This window comes from Mastigoproctus giganteus, chromosome 12 (genome assembly GCF_048544385.1).
Source record: "Mastigoproctus giganteus isolate SK-2022 chromosome 12, ASM4854438v1, whole genome shotgun sequence".
Taxonomy (NCBI): domain Eukaryota; kingdom Metazoa; phylum Arthropoda; class Arachnida; order Uropygi; family Thelyphonidae; genus Mastigoproctus; species Mastigoproctus giganteus.
The window spans coordinates 5,900,884-5,917,574 of record NC_143586.1 but is presented as its reverse complement, the minus strand read 5'-3'; the positions used below and the strand labels follow the sequence as shown (position 1 = coordinate 5,917,574).

The 16,691-nt window shown below is 34.8% G+C and overlaps 1 protein-coding gene across 3 annotated transcripts in view; it reads right to left on the bottom strand.

Moving 5' to 3' along the window:
* Positions 1-713: 713 nt before the first annotated feature.
* The window catches only part of LOC150076650 (uncharacterized), a 305,352-nt gene continuing 289,374 nt past the window's right edge, over positions 714-16,691 (bottom strand). For 2 of the 3 annotated variants that reach the window (XM_090386997.1, XM_090386998.1), the window contains 3 exons: positions 15,076-15,202; positions 5,890-6,048; positions 714-1,893 (listed from right to left, as the gene is read on the bottom strand). In XM_090386997.1, the coding sequence (XP_090243123.1) occupies positions 1,835-1,893; positions 5,890-6,048; positions 15,076-15,202 (345 nt within the window). In that variant the 3' untranslated portion in view covers positions 714-1,834. The remainder of the gene's footprint in view (positions 1,894-5,889; positions 6,049-15,075; positions 15,203-16,691) is intronic. The other variant, XM_090386999.1, reaches the window with a different exon arrangement.

Here is a 16,691-nt window from a genome sequence, read left to right as displayed (position 1 = left end):
CTTTAAGAGAGCCGAAAGACCTTTCAGTAGCTTTGTTTTTTGTGTCTGAGCTCTGGGAAGCATGCACACAAGTCTTGAAGGTTGCTTCAAACAATGTGCCTGTTAATGCACAAATTGTCTTGAAACTTTTCCAGTATATCCTGCTATCTGTGTTTCCAACTAATTGCAAACACAATTTATAATAGACAGCATGAAAATAACTTTGAAAATCAGAGGAAGAGACCACATCTGTTGAGCTAAGCTGTCCAATTTTGGCAAAAGCCAAAACTGAAGAATTTCCCTAAAATTCATATAGAGAAATTGAAAAAAATTGAATTGAGTGATGTATAAATAGATGCAGAGGATATTAATGCATAAAAAGTAATGAATTATTTACAAATTTCTTTAGTATAAATTTTTTTTTAAATTCCAATGTTTTTTGACAAATTTTACTCTAAGTAAAAAATAAGAACGAATAAACAATTTAAAAAAATTTATGCAAAGTTTTCGCTTTTACAAAATTTAATAATTCAACAAAAAAAAAATTCACTCCAGAGAGCCTGTGACCATTGGAAATTTGCTGCCTGACACCCACCCATGTTCAGCAAACTGACTAGTGAAAGGGTAAATATATTGCATGATAAATAAAATAAACAGCAATGTGTACAGAATAAGAAGTAAAACAGACTTATATACACAGTGACAATACTTAACTTGCATTTATTTGTCCCTGTTCATAATGTACAATTCAATAACAAGCTATAAATGTTGATAGAAAAATAACTTCTGTTGGTGGGTTTGATGCTGCAGGCACCAATGTACAGCACATACAATGGTTATTTATAGCGGTAAACTGTAAACAAGTGCTTAAAACAATATTAATAAACTGTCCAAAAGCAAACACATTAATACAACGTACAACAGGGCAATCTATTTTCAATGAAGGTGAAAATAAAGAGAACAATTCAACATTACACAGCTATTGTCTTCTTTTCTCCCTTGTTTATTTGGCATGAAGGTAAAGTTGAGAAATAAACACTTTACACCTCTATACAATAGTACATTTGCACACATAATTTGCAATAATATTACTAACATGCAAAACATAATAATCAGCTTTTGTCTCTCACTTTTATTACTTTTACATTTCTCTCATATTGCCATTAAAAAAACATTAACACATCTTGAGTGAAATATATAAAATCTGAAACAACAAACATTAAACCAGTGGATGAAATAATGAACAGGTGCTTAAACTACACTGTATCTAGCACAATGGCAGAACCAAAACAATGTATTAAAGTCAAGAATTGCAAATTCTAATAATCAAAACAACCAAATGACCCGCAATGTACACAACTGTCTACAATTAAACTATATAGAGAATTAAAGTCTGAGAATGCACCAGTACACCCTCAACACAATTTAACTTTTGTACATAATCGGCAATGCATTCATGGAAAGAGATGAAGTGGTTATCCTTTAAGTCGGCTTCCTAATATCAGATGATAGCAACAATGATGATAATGACGATGAATGAGAAACTCAATTACTTTTGCTATAGTCTAAAACATTGTGCATCTATATATGAATATGTCCATTATGATGTTTGTTGATCAAACTGTTTGTAGTGCAATGCAGGATAATCTTATCTTTCTTAGAAAGGTCTGTCATATACATACAAGCAATTAATAGAAGTAGCAACTAACAGCATAACACAAGATGATATCATTTTGATTGAAGTGTGTATTAACTGTACAAATCTTTCTCATGGGTACCTGAAATAGTATTTCTATACACTTGAAATAGATATTTCTCAGCAAGTAAGTTATGAAGGTACTCTGCTATACTGAGATCATGATGATGAAGATATCTGAACTCCTTCTGGCCCAGTGCAACCAGATCTCATAAGTTCTATGGTTAAAAAGAAAAATCAGTAAAAATATTAGAATTGATTATATTTGGCATTTTAAAAAATATATTAAATTAAAAGATTTAATATCATTATCATATGTAAAAACTTTTCCCTTACAACAGCAACATTTAAAATTATACTATCATTAATTAGATTAATGATATTACAGTTAAAAATGTATCGTTTAGGTCTGCCACAGCCCACATCACATATGGTTGAGTTAGGGAGAGAAAAAAATCTGACCAAGCACAAGGAATAGTTCAAGCAGGCAAAATGTGAGCTTGTAAATGACTTCAAAAAGACAAAATATTAAGGTACACAGCCTAGAGAAAAGTAAAACCTACTATAAAGAAGCAGTTCACCTGAATTTTGTAGTTGAGAATAACTTTTCAGCTGATCAGGTGAAGATTTTTAGAAATTCCAAAGTTGGTTATAATCAAAAAGATTTCTCTGATAATGCAGAGCTACTGTTGTGTTTTTTTTTTTTTTTTTTTTTTGTTGACAAGATGACTTTACCAGGTTGTACTTTATGAGGGGCAGTTGAAAACTTCATGACTCAAGTTTGAAGGGCTTATTTGAGGAGTCCAGCAACATTACTTTTCAACATCCCCTCTGGAATCAATACAATTTTGCAACTGATGCCACATTGTGTTCATTCTAGCTGCAAAGAAAGAATTCTCTTGGGCCTCCAGAAATGCATCCACCATAGCAATGGCACCACTGTCGGTGGGAAAAATGGATGGCCAGCCAGGTATTTTTCAAATTAGGGAATAGGATGGTGCCAGATCTGGTGAATGTGGGAGATGGTCCAAGATTTCAAAGCTGTTCTCATGCAGTGCAGCCATGGCAATAACACACTTGTGAACAGGAATGTTGTCCTGGTGGAACAAGACTCCTCTGCTGAGTTTTCTTTAGCATTTGTCTTTGATATTTTTATGCAAATGCCTCATGAGGTCTGTGTAATATGCTCCTGTGACTGGAGGTAATCCATTAACAACACTCCATCAGCATCCCAAAAGATGGATGCTATCACCTTGCCAACAAAAAGGAATCAACTTGGCTTTCTTTTGTGGTGATGGAGCTCCATTTCCACTGTTTGGACTGTTGCTTTGGCTCTATCTGAAAGTGATGGACCCACATCTCATCCATCATTTTCCTTGCAAGGAAATTTATTGGATTTGCTTTACAATGATGCAAATGTTCACTTGACTTGACAACTGTTGTGTGTTTTTGATCTGTTGTCAGCAACTTTGGGACCCATCATGCAAATACTTTCATAGCAAGAACCTCTGTGAGGTACACATGTTCAGATGAGATGTCTGTGATGCTGGCAATATACTGAACTGTCACTCATTGATAACTCATCACAAGATCATGCATACTGTCAGCAACTTCTGGAACAATGGATGTTACAGGTCTTCCACAGTATAGGTTATCTTCCAGGCTCTCCCTCCTTGGTTTAAATTCCACTTCTGAACCATTGAATAGGAAGGGACATCCTCCCTCAATGCTGTAACCATATCCTCATGAATTGCCTTTGGCATTAGTCCCTTTTCCCAAACATTGGATGACTGCACAGTGACTGATTTTGTCGATCTTTCCTCATTCGCACAGCTTTGTTGACTTCAGGACCTGTAATTAAAAAAAAAAAAAAAAAAAAACCCCATTATTGAAACTACAGAAAACTTGGTGGGTTACTATTTTAAGTGTTATGCATATTAAGTCCAGAACAGATATTATTAGCCTTATAGTACAAGAAAGCCCAAGGCTTATGCTGTACCAGGCAACAGAGAGAGAGAGTCAGAAGTAAAATGGAATCACCAAGAAAGAGAAGAATAATGATATCCAGCTCAGAACCCTGGGTATGCCAAGCCCATACTCACTGGATGTGAGCCCCTGGGGTAAATATGCAAAGGTTTGCCTTCAGCTGGGGTGTTCATTGCTGGAACAAACTTCCATCTGTTGTTGTGGAAGCGGATAGTTTGAATAAATTCATATAAGTACTAGAAAAAGTACTAGAGGGGATGGACGGGTGATGTGGGAGGGGTTTTTTTGACTGATGCTTTGTAAGCTTGCTTCTTGCATCATATGCCACTACTACTAGTTATCCCTTGAAAAAAGAAGATTTGAACAGTCACTAGCTTCAATGATTTTAGCTTTAAATTACAAAGATATATACTGTCTCGATTTTTTTCTTATCAGAAACACTTGTTAGTATTATTCAGGACACTTAAATTTAGCCAGATGGAAAATCATTGAACAATTTAAAAGGATCCAGAAACAACAGCAACAAATTTAATGAGCAATGTTTAGAAACAGCTAGCCACAGCCATCATCTGTTTAATATAATTGCAGATATATCTGAAAACAAAATATTCCACACTAATATTTATTTCATTTAAAATAATAGAAAGTAGTACAATATCAACTTTTAACAAATATTTATAATGAAGAAAAGTTTGCTTTCCTCTTCTGATTAAAAATAGCTTAAACATTGCTGTTTAAAACAGATTGTACGCCACACTGCATATTGGAAAGCTGTTATAACATTGTTGTCAGATGGCACTTTTTTTTTTATTATTACTTTAAAAGCACAGTATTCTATACAGCATGGGGGAAAGGGGAACCATCCTGAGACATAAAACATAATAAAATATTTTATTAAGAAAAAATTCATGTTTATACATGGCTCATATGTTTCCTTTCGACAGAGGCAAAAGTGGTATAAAACACACTAAATTACTGTGATATCAATATATTTATAAAACTTACTTTTCTTGAACATATTCACAACCTGAACATTTTTTGTAGAGATAGGAGGTCACAATACCACAAAAAAAAGGAAAAGTGCTTTTTGATAGGATACAAAAACAGAAAATACACTGTGTGAGATTTGCAAAAGGGTGCTCATATGAGTTGAAGCCTGGACTATGTGGCCACAGAGCTTGATAACTAAGTATCTACCTTGGGTATCTATGGATATACTATACTGAGGAGATATTAAAATAAATGAAGATGAAGAAATGTTCATTTTAATGATACCAGAAAGGCAGAAATAAATCAACTTAAGGAGAAAAGGAATCGATTGGATTGTAGGTTTGATTGTTTGTTATTTGGTTTTTAGGAGCATTAGCAACTAAGGCCATATTGCTCTGGGAATATGCGGTGGTCATTCCCTGACCTTTCCACATCCTCCGTATTTGGTGGTCACAGGCTCGAACCCCGGTCTAATCAAGAAGTGTGTGCTATGCACTGCTGCTCCTTCCCACCTGGCTACGGAGGCACCTGGATTGTAGGAAGTGTTTATTTAGCTAGAGAACTGTTAATAAAATTAATTATCTCCATGAGTAGTTCAGACTGAGATTGAGGAAATTCAAAGGTCAGCTGGATTGGTACTAATGTGAGGAGAGAAATGCATAGGCAGTTTTTTTCATTTATTTATTTTTGGCTAGTATATCAAATTTCTGGGGCTTCCTTGTGCTGTATGGCTAACACCAATACTACTAAAAGCTCCAGAAAGTTAAGTTGGCTATCATAAGCTGCTATGAGTCTAAGGTAGAACCTTCAGCTAAACAGCAAAATTATTTTAAACTCCAAATATTTCTACTGTCAGTGATATTTTTTCACTTTCATTTCACATCCAGTGAAATTATTATCTCTGTTGAATTGTCTGTTATTTTCAGTCTTGGACTCCCTTCCAATGATAAGGTATTCTACTAATTTTATATTCTTAAACTTGACTTATTTCTTCTTAGTAGTCATATTTGCTTTTGAGAAATAAAAAAAAAAATAAATAAAAAACATACCTGTACATTTTATTCAGAAGTGTCTAAAACTTCTCTAATAGATCACTTTTCACATTTTGTGATGTATTACTTATGGATGATGCAATAAATTTTTTCTAATGCTGTATGTCTTCTCAGTTAAGGAGAAGCATAAAAAATCCAAATAACACCAAATAAACATCCTAGTGTGCAACTTGGAATATCACTAACCTCTTGCTTGAGAAGCCACAGAAGAATTTCTTCTATGATGTGCTCCTGATAATTTTCCTGACATAAATCCTGATGCACAAGAATGGGGGGGTCTCATACTTGAACCAAATTCTGTGTTTGAACAACATTTAGAAATATGACTGTTGTCTTCATTTCTTCCTGGAGGTGAAAATAAAAGAAAGCTTAAATATTTTATTTTAAAAAAATGCTATGGATTTTGTTTTTCATACATTTACTATATCCAGTTAATTCTATGTATATTTAATTTTCATATTCAGTTGTAAGTTTAACCAGCCAGTGATTATGATCTTTGCTGGAACACAAAATGTTATCAAAATCATTAGTGCTTCATTGGGAAGAGAGCCAATTCCTTTGAAAAAGTAGTTGAGTTCCAATAGCCAATTAAATAAATATTCTCCTCAAGTGAAGCTGACTTGGCAGCATTTCTGTGTGGGTCAGCCAATTTTTGTTGTCAAAGTTTGACAGCAGCAAGAATTTAGATTTGCAGTATATTTTATTATTGAAACTAATCTCTTTAGTTTACTAAAAGTGGATCAAGCTTGAGAGAACAAAAAAATTTATATCAAAAGAAGATGATTTTTTCGGCCATAATAAACTTTGTTTGGTTTTAAATTGTAGAGGAAGATGGGATGTCCACCAGGATTTTGACATTTGCAATGGAGAGTACAGTTTCAAGGCCAAGATCTTTACAATGGAAGAACAGGCTGAGTAGAATAGGTATATTATTTCTAGTGAGCAATATAAGAGACTTTCTCAAGAATACAGATTTAGAAGCTCTTTGCAGTGCTATTGATCAAGGAACTCTCAGTTTATTAGTACTCTTAATATTATTTTGTTACACTCTTGTTTTGGAAAAATGTAGGTTGTCGATAAACGTTTTATGATAAGGGATCAACAATCAGAGTTAAATTATAAATATTAGAAGGCCTCTGCTAGTGCACATTAGATCTAAAAAATTGATACTTCCAGTGGGAGAGGATTCAGGGCATTGCTTTGAATTGGTTCACAAAGTTAGGCAGCACATAAACAGGAAGGTTAAAATCATTACAAATTATTATAAAATTTTTGTTTAATAATGGAGATAGTTCAGGACAAGAATACAGAGTTTGTATTTAGAGATATGTAAACAGCTATAAGGTCCACAGAGAATAATAAATACCTGTGTGTGCGTGTGTGTGTGTGTGTGTGTGTGTGTGTGCGCGCGCGCTAGCTTGAGGACAGACATAAATTTGCTTTTATGGCTGAAAATAAACTTTTTAAGAATACTAAAGCAATTCTTCCCTTTTTGTTATCTTGGTCTCAAAAATATCCAGCAATACAGGGAACAACAAATTCTTGCTAATCGTGGAGATATCCAAGTGAGAGACTCAGACAACGCCATTAAGTTTGCATGAATGAAATAATAAAAGTGAATTGGGTGTGATAAACTTATTCCTAATACAGTGGATTCCGGTTATTTGGGCCACCGGCCGGTTAACTGGGGCAGCCGTTTATTTGGGGCAAATCTTAAAAAACAGAACCCAATCGAGAAAATAGCCAGGATTTACTTCGCTTAATTGGGACAACATGCCGTTTAATCGGGGCAGGAGACCGCAGCACTGAAGATTACCCTACAATTTTCTCCGAGTGAACCACGTGGTTCAGTCGGATTTCTGGAGGTCACAACCATAAAACAATTAGCAGTCACCTGTTTATTGGGCTTTTCTGTTATTGCAATCTATCATAAATGAATTGTAAATTCAATCTTATTGAATTTGCGATAATACCGACAGCTGGAATTCTGTGGGTTATTATGGTGAAATGTGCTTACACTTCCATGGAATCTTCAATCATATAAAAAAATTAATTTTCAGAATCTTCTCTTCATTCCTATTTTTAAAGCTTCATAAAATTGTTACCCCGTTCTCACTTGCACGTATCGTGTTACTTGCAATTTGTGTGTGCCGTGTTCTTTGTCATTGATTCCTTATCATTTTACTGTTTTAAATTTTAACCCCCACCCACAAATGTCAGTGAACAGAAATGTCAACTAGTTAGTATGTACATATTACAGTACATATTAATTATTCCGATTATCATTTATCATTTAATTGGTAAGGTAACAAAGGGTAAATTTGTGCTTAATTTATCTTTACTTTTATAGCCCGTGGATAATATTCCTCCTATTTTTGCTAATTAGAATCACTGTTTAATAGAATTAAAATTCAATTCACAAATGTGATCACAATGACCAGCGCTTACTACACATCGTACAATGAATGGTACTTTACCGTAGTATGATTTGATTGTACAGTGAACCAATTGTAAAGTGGGGGTCCACTGTATTTTTAACTTTTTTTTTTTTTTACGTGGAACTTCGGATAATTGGGGCAGCTGCTTAATCGGTCCAAAATGCACTAGTCCCGATGTGTCCCAATTAACCGGAATTGACTGTATCTCTAATTCAAAAAGCAAGCAGATTACATTTATTGCTAATGTAATAAAAATTAGAAAGAAGATTTAGGAATTAAAGTTGTATTTATAGAATGAAATAAAAGCATAGTGACATTTTCTTTGGTTAATATTTCTACTTTTGAAGTAACTGCTAACCATATGCTGTTGATTAGTAATTCTAATTGGAATATGACCAAAGGAAACTTGCTCAGTTGCAACTGAGCAAGTTTCCTTTGGTCATATTCCAATAGCCCAACCGCAAAATGGCTAGACAAGATTAAAAGTATAACAAAGTTTAGACAGCAGAGGGCAATATTTTCATTGACAGTAGCAATTTTTCTGTTTTCTGTTTTCAATCCATTATTTGCACAACAGATTGAACTTTAAGTTTCTTTAAGATAAGAAATGAATCTGACTTTGCTACCTGTCGGTAACATTCTCTGCCAATACAATATGCACCTGTATTGTATTTATATTCTGATACAAGCCCAAAGTGACTAGAGGAGATTACAAGTTTCATTGTTATAGTGTAATAAGTGAAAGTTGAGTGATATTCAGAAACCAGTCAGGAATGGCTAAATCTATTTTACAACTGTAGGTGAATAGGACAGTTCACTATGGTTTATAAGTGTCTTTATACTCTTGATTTTTTAAGGAGTCCTTATGTGCTGTAATGTAATAACTAGATCGTATGTATAGCTTAGCTTAATTTTCCTTTGACTAAAACATTAATGACATTAATGTTTTAGTCAAAGAACTTAAACATTAATGACATTTTAGAACTCACATCACTGTTACTTGAAGCCAAACAATTTAAATTCCAAAATAACATCTACGAACAAATTTTCGGCCTTCCCATGGGCCTCGGTATCTCTGCCCCTTTATCCGAGATCTACCTCGCATCTATCGAAGGAGGTGAGTGCTGAAAATTAAGCTAAGCTATACATACGATCAAGTGCCTTTATATTAAAGTTATGGCTTACTATATTCTGAAATATACATTTTTGTACAGTTACAAAAAAAAAAAAAAAAACCAACATTATTTCAGCAAGTACTTAAAAAACTTGAGTAAAATAGGTTGAGATCGCAGACAGTGCTACCAAACAAATGAAGATGGTGCTAAACAGATTTCATTAATAATTAATTTTACCCACACTAAAATAATTCACAGATTTTCCTTGAAATATTTTTAACAATATCAATAAATGCTAATATTAATAATAATGAATCGTTAAATAACAGAATGATTCTGGAAATTCCGTAGTGAATCATGAAATTTCCATAAAGTTTGTTATATGTATAATATGCTCTACAGCCAAAAAGTCAGAGTTGAACAATGCAGGGAGAACTTGCTCAAATTTCACTGTCAAACTATAATTGTTTTTGGCAGCAAATATACTAGTGCCACAATTATTGATAGATTGTGAACTTTTTTTTGTGGATTTGTATTGGCTTTAGTATTTGTATCACCACAGTCAGATTAATGATCACACAAAATGATGAATGAGTGCAATCTGCATATGATTGCCGGAAGTATTTAGTTCCTAATTTCTGAAATAAAGCAACATATGGCAATTATCACAGCAAATAACATATCTAGTATGATTTAATAGCTGGATCAACTTCTATCCTTTGAGCTTCCTCTCCTTTGCCTTACCACTAATCTTAAAACAAAACCTATGATGTAATTTTAATTCATTTCAATAATTTCCATCATTGATCGCATGAAAGGCCAGTTCCAACGCGTTTGTGCACGAACGCGTCAGAACTGGCCTTTCATGCGATCAATGATGATCACGTATTCCTATTCAATGAAGCAGTAATTTTAAATATACAACACAATTACATTAAATTATTGATTGCAGAAATGCTTGAAATGAAACTACAGGTGACCCCCGCTTAACGCTGATCATTCGTTCCGGAAAAACAGAGCGCTAAGTGAATCCGTGCTAAGCGAGCGCCGCTTTCCCATAAGGTAACATATGTATTTATGAGCTGCGGTCAGTGCCATAGGATATTTCCTAATGAATAATAAACAGTAATGAAAAGATACACAAATGTTGGTCAAAATATTTAATATTCAAATATTTGCACATATAAAATATTCTGCATTGCATACGTATAATTATGTGGTAACTACTTGCGTATCAAAAGTAAATTTAAAATTCCAATTAAAATAATGAATTTAATTTAATTGATGAATTTAATCATGAAAAATGTGTGCATTTTGAGTTGAACTTTGGCCCTTTTCCAAATAAACTAAAAGGGGTATTAATTTTAAATCCCCCGCAGCGTTAAAACCAACAATAAAGTCAACCGATCCTTCACCGCTTTGAAAGCCGGCATGTTTTTTTCTTCTTTCAATATGAAACTTCTTTTAGGCATTCGTTTCCAAAAAGTCCTGCTTCAGCTATGTTAAAAACTTGTTGAGAAGTATAACACATAATACCCCTCTTCAATAATTTTAACAAAAGTTCTTTTTTGAAAGTTTCGGCTCCTTGATCTGCACTTGCAGCTTCTCCCTGGATTTTAAATCTATTCAACCAGCCCTTACCAGTTTTAAATGGTTCCACTTTTTTTTCTTTTAGGCGAGTTTTCTTCAGATCATCATATTGGCTAATCTCTTTCTCTCTCTTTTTAATATTTAACTTAACTGAATTCTGCATTGGAATATTATCTTCAATAAAATTAAAGTCTTTCCATTTCAATCCTAATAGCCGGCCTAGTCCTAGTTGCTTGCAGTGGAACAGCTATCTTTCCCGCTGCAAAAATTAATTCTTTATTTTTTTATAATTGTTCTTACAGTTAAAGTTGCAAGTCCTAAATTATGGCACACATCCGTTTGTCGTTGACCGGAATCGATTCGCTTCAAAATGTCTAATTTACTTTTCAAATTCAGTCTTTTTCTTACATTTATAGTCTTCGTACTGCGCCCAGACGTTGTTGCTTTTTCATTCCTATCAGTCATTATTAGCTCTTCGAAAATGTAACTGCGTTGGTTGAATTAATTACGATACAATGTTCAAGTAAACTTTACGTTACGCACGATGTCTAATACTCTACTGAGTGATGACTAGACTTCGGATAAATGCATATAACGCAAATATTACAAGCAATATACTTGATCATTTTTTAAAATGTTGATCGCGGAACTACGTGACAAGTCACTGTACTGAAACTAAATTAGCGTGCGAGAAAATTTTACTGAGCGTGGGAAAATTTCTCAAGTCGGCGTGGGAAATGTTTTAATGCTGTTTTGCTATTCATTTTCAAGCTATCGACTCCATCAAATGAAACGATTTCGTTAATATGTCAAAAATGTAATCTGTAAAAGAGCGTTATAGTGATCTGTGACAGCGTTATAGTCAGATACGGGTTATAATATAAGAACAGCGTTATAGCGAATCAGCGTAAAGCGAACCGCGTTATAACGGGGGCCTGCTGTACATGAAAATTCTATGAATGTGCGATGGCCTTATCTAATTTCGGATTTTTGGTCTTTTTTACGCATGCGCCAAGATAAATAATCTCTATATTTCAGAGTCAAATACACACACAAACACTTCGTGATATTCCCATTCTGTGAACACGCCAATCAACCGAAAAGCATGGTCTACTTAAGGAAGGGAAACAGCTGTGCATTTCATTTTGAGTATTCATCCAAATCGTAATTTTTAATCCATTTAATTTTAAATAGTTTTTAATCTTTTTAATTGTGATTTTAATAGTGTTTTTAACCAGTGATTTTAATTATTTATTATCGGAACCGGTTTTAACTATTTATTATGACGCAATGTCTTCTCGCACTCATGGTCTTGCTGTGGTGGTTTGATGTGTTTCAGGATTGGGTTAGGGCTCTCGGTTCCTTTGTGCATCGGATTTGGTCGTATCTCTATGAATGAAGGAATTCATTAATTCATTTTTTTCCACTTTTTTCATCTTATTTTATTCATCACATATGAGAGAGAATTGACTGGAAGCATTTCATGAAAAAGATTGAGGTAATCTCTTACTTTTTAATATATTAAAATCGTGGAAATTATTGAGCCCTGTAGCTCTGAATGTTTTACTATCATTTCAATAATAGAAGAATCCACAGATATATGTGGATTCTTCTACTATTCTATATATATTTTCTCCTTCTTCTTGGTCTGGGCACCCAACAGGGTGTGGGATTATGTCCGACTCATGGATGGCAGATGATAGTTGTTTGTTATTTGGTTTTTAGGAGCATTAGCAACTAAGGCAATATTGCTCCGGGGATATGCAGTGGTCATTCCCTGACCTTTCCGCATCCTCCGTATTTGGTGGTGACGGGCTCGAACCCCGGTCTAATCAAGAAGCGTGTGCTACGCACTGCTGTTCTTTCCAACCTGGCTACGGAGGCGCCAGGTAGATGATAGATGTTGATCCTAAACATCTACTATCTATCTGCTAAACAACACACACACACTTTACACAGTTCTGTGTCATCGAAAAGTACCTCGGTGGATTTAAACTAATGTTTTGGTGTTATCATATAAGATACTATACATGTCTACCGATTAGACAAGAAGCAAGTTTTATACTCTTAGCCTGTTCAAAATCAAGTTTGGACTGATTAATGACTGTTCTACAATTGTTATGAGCTTTGGTATAGGCAGAAAATGAATCTGGAGATTTGGATGCAAACCAAATTGCAATATGCAACATTCATATCTTGAACAGCCTTGGCACATTTATTGAAAAACCAAGGTTTAGATCAAGGATAAGATTAGCATAGGCACATGATGCAAGAAAGCAAGCTCATATAGCATCAGCAAAAAAAAACCAAAAAACAAATCTAATTTTACCCATCCACTCACTCCAAATGTTTGTCTAGTTCTGCCTTGAATCTATTTAAGCTATCAACTTTTACGACAGATGGAAGTTTGTTCCAGTAATCAACCACACGCTGGCTAAAGGCAAACTTCCGCACATCTCTCCTACAACTGTCTTTCCTCAATTTGAATTTATACCCTCTCAGGTGATTATTCTGAGAAAGAGGAAGAATCCCATCAGTATTCAGCATGCTCAAACCATTCAAGGCTTTATACGCCTCAATCAGATCACCTTGCAGGTGCCTAGTTTGCAGACACTGTAATTTGCAAAAACTTAAGTCTTTCTTCGTAAGAGCAACCCTTTGTTCCTCTTACCAATCTTGTTGCCCTTCTCTGTACTCGTTCTAGCAACTCTACATCCTTCCTAAAATTAGGCCTCCAGACCTGTATATAGTACTCAAGGTGTGGCCTGACCATTGCCTTATACAGAGATTTTTAAGGTAGAGTGTGGAAGAATAAGAATCTCAACTGTACAAGAATAATTTCACTGAGCAAACATTGCCAGATTTAAAACAGTAATTCAACCACAGAAATGAACAGAAATTTCACAGGTCATCCAATTTTGCATTCTTGACAAACAACAAAGGCTGAGAATGGCCACAACAGAGAGGCTCCAATGGAAAAGAGACTATCATTAAGTTGTGATCTGACATGCCCTGTAGACCACTCACCTCGTCCATGTAATTGGAGGTGTTGTTTGTGAGAAAAAGATAAAGATCTGCCTCACTGAGAAATACTATTTTCTCAGTGAGGCAGGTCTGAGACTGAGAAGCTTGCTGAAATCAAAGCTGAGTGGTAGTAACATGGTCAGAGCCATAAATACCTATGCAGTCTCAGTACTAACATTCTCCTTCAGAATCACAGACTGGACCATCACTGAGCTGGAGGAGATTATGAGATCGAACAGATGAGCCACCAACACCATCCAAAGTTGGCCATTGAGAGGCTGACTGTAGCCCAGAGAGTAGGAAGGGGTTTGACAGATGTCACTCAATAACAGAAGTGTGATTAAGAACCCGAGGGATTACTTCCAAGAAAACACAGCCCGATCTACCAAGCAATAAGGAAGATAGACGAATGGTGTGTGCACGCGCACACCACTCAACTTCAACAAGGAGACTTCCCACTCACACAGACAGAAGAAACAAAGCCAGAAAGATGGGTGAAGAAGGCACGCCATGGCAGACACTACAATGACCTCCATCAAGACTACTTTGATAAGATGGCTTTTACCGCATGGCTCATGAGTGGAAGGCTCTTCTTTAAGATCAAAGAATTCATGCTCACCATCCACGACCAAATAATCAACACCAGAAAATACATTGCCAAGGACCCCATAGTGACAGATGACCATGTATGTTGATAATGCCACCTGGCCCCAGAAACAATGTGGCACATCACTATGTAGGATGCAGGGTTATCAACCAGAGTATGCTCATTAACATGACCAGGATAATACATCAGAAGCTAGAGCAAAAATATCATTTGACCAAAGACAGTTGTACTGTATTTCAAATACAAACCGCAGGCCCCACTCAAGACCCCTTTTTATTTTTAAAAAGTTGGGTGTCACACTGACTTAACATGAACTCTTGTTCTATTCAATTAAAAGAAGACTATACCTCTTGCAACTAATAACGAACTTTTAAAGAACTCTTAAGTCTCTTTGTCCAATCGAGATCAATGACCGAGAAGGTGCTGGCTGTATGCCTGCTTCATCATTCCAGGTAGGACCAAATGATTTGTGCAATACAATTTTTAAAATATCATCTTTAGTTTAAATAGATATAGGCAAATAAAAATATTAATGAGAAAAGTTATTACTTTGAGTAACAAGTTAAAAATCTTAATAAAAAATAGAAAAATTACATACCACTAGAAGCCAAAATTATTGCATCTAACTTTATTTTTAAACCACACACTTCTTCTTCTCGCAGCCTCCGTTCTGTTTTAAGGCTCTGGTCCAGCTGTTGACATTGAATACTTAACATTTTCCCATGCTACAATAATAAAACAATATATAATAAGATAGATGGAGTAGTAATAAAATGCTTATCAGCTATTATTCCCTACAGCTTATTAGCATTTTTGTTTCATGGTTATATACCAGGATATTCTCTACTATATTTAAAAATAAATCTTGCAAAGTTAGAACACATTTAACAATAATAATAAACAATAGCTGGGTCACAATACATTTAGTGTATCTCATGCTAATAGAATTGAACATGTTGACTTCATTTCTGGATTGCTCTACCATTGAGCAACATGCAATAATTTAATTTTTGTAGTCTGAAGGAGTGAAACCCTTTGAGATTAGGATGAGAGGTGAAAACCTTTGTTTTGCAACCATTTTACAATTTTGTTGATGACATCTTGTAACTGTCTTTTCAATATTCACATATTAGGGGAATGGCAGGAGATACTGAAGTCAGTGATTAGGTTAGTGGATACTATTTGTGGTAAGTACTGTGTTATTGAATTCATTATTATATTAAATAGTGGTACTTAGCACTGAACCTTGTAGGACTCCTTCCTGGATAAAATTAGAAAGTAAATGGTTATGAACTCTAATTTGAAATGAGTGGTGATGCAGGCCATTTCTGATAAACTGTGGTAGCTGTCTGTGTAATCCTAGAATGTATAGGTTTCTCCTTATACTATATTTCCAAGCCATATAACACTTTGAGATCATATCTATACCATTTGTACAATTATACAATTTGAGTCTAAATGAATAGGTTAAGAATGAATTTGTCTTCATGGAAACTGCATTGAACCTGGTTTGGGAAGTCATTTTTAACTAGAAACCAGGTTAGTTTGGACATTGATCATTTTTTTCTATAACTTTGCTCATACAGCTAGTGAGTGCAATAGGTCAGTAATGTTGTGGAATTGTGGGATATTTTACTGGTTTCGGAAATGCAAAAACATAGGCATGTTGTAGAAAAATTAAGTGTCTTAAGGGCTGATTCAGTAAGTTGTGTTAGCATGATATTGTCCAGCAGCACTGATTTTGGTGGAGGATTCAGTAAGTTGTGTTAGCATGATATTGTCCAGCAGCACTGATTTTGGTGGAGGATTCAGTAAGTTGTGTTAGCATGATATTGTCCAGCAGCACTGATTTTGGTGGAGGCTAGAGTATGGTGCAATTCTAACATTGTGGAGATTGTATTCAGCATTAAATGCTGATTCGAAATTGATAATTTTTTTCAGCTTGTGCTTTGTGTGCCTGAAAATTGGACAAGTAAGATATCATAGCTGAAATTTGCATTAAAAATTCCGTTTTTCTCAAAAGTATTTGCAATCGCCTCTGGTTTTGTAACATCCCAAACTGTTGATAGTGAGCATAGGAAGGTTGATGTGTGGGTGTTTTGGGTATATTCATTGTATTTTGGCTCTCATCATTTGTGTTTTCGCAATTTTTGCAATTGTGGAAGCAAAATGCCTCCATGCTTTTCTTTTGCTGGTCTGCCTAATACATTTTGC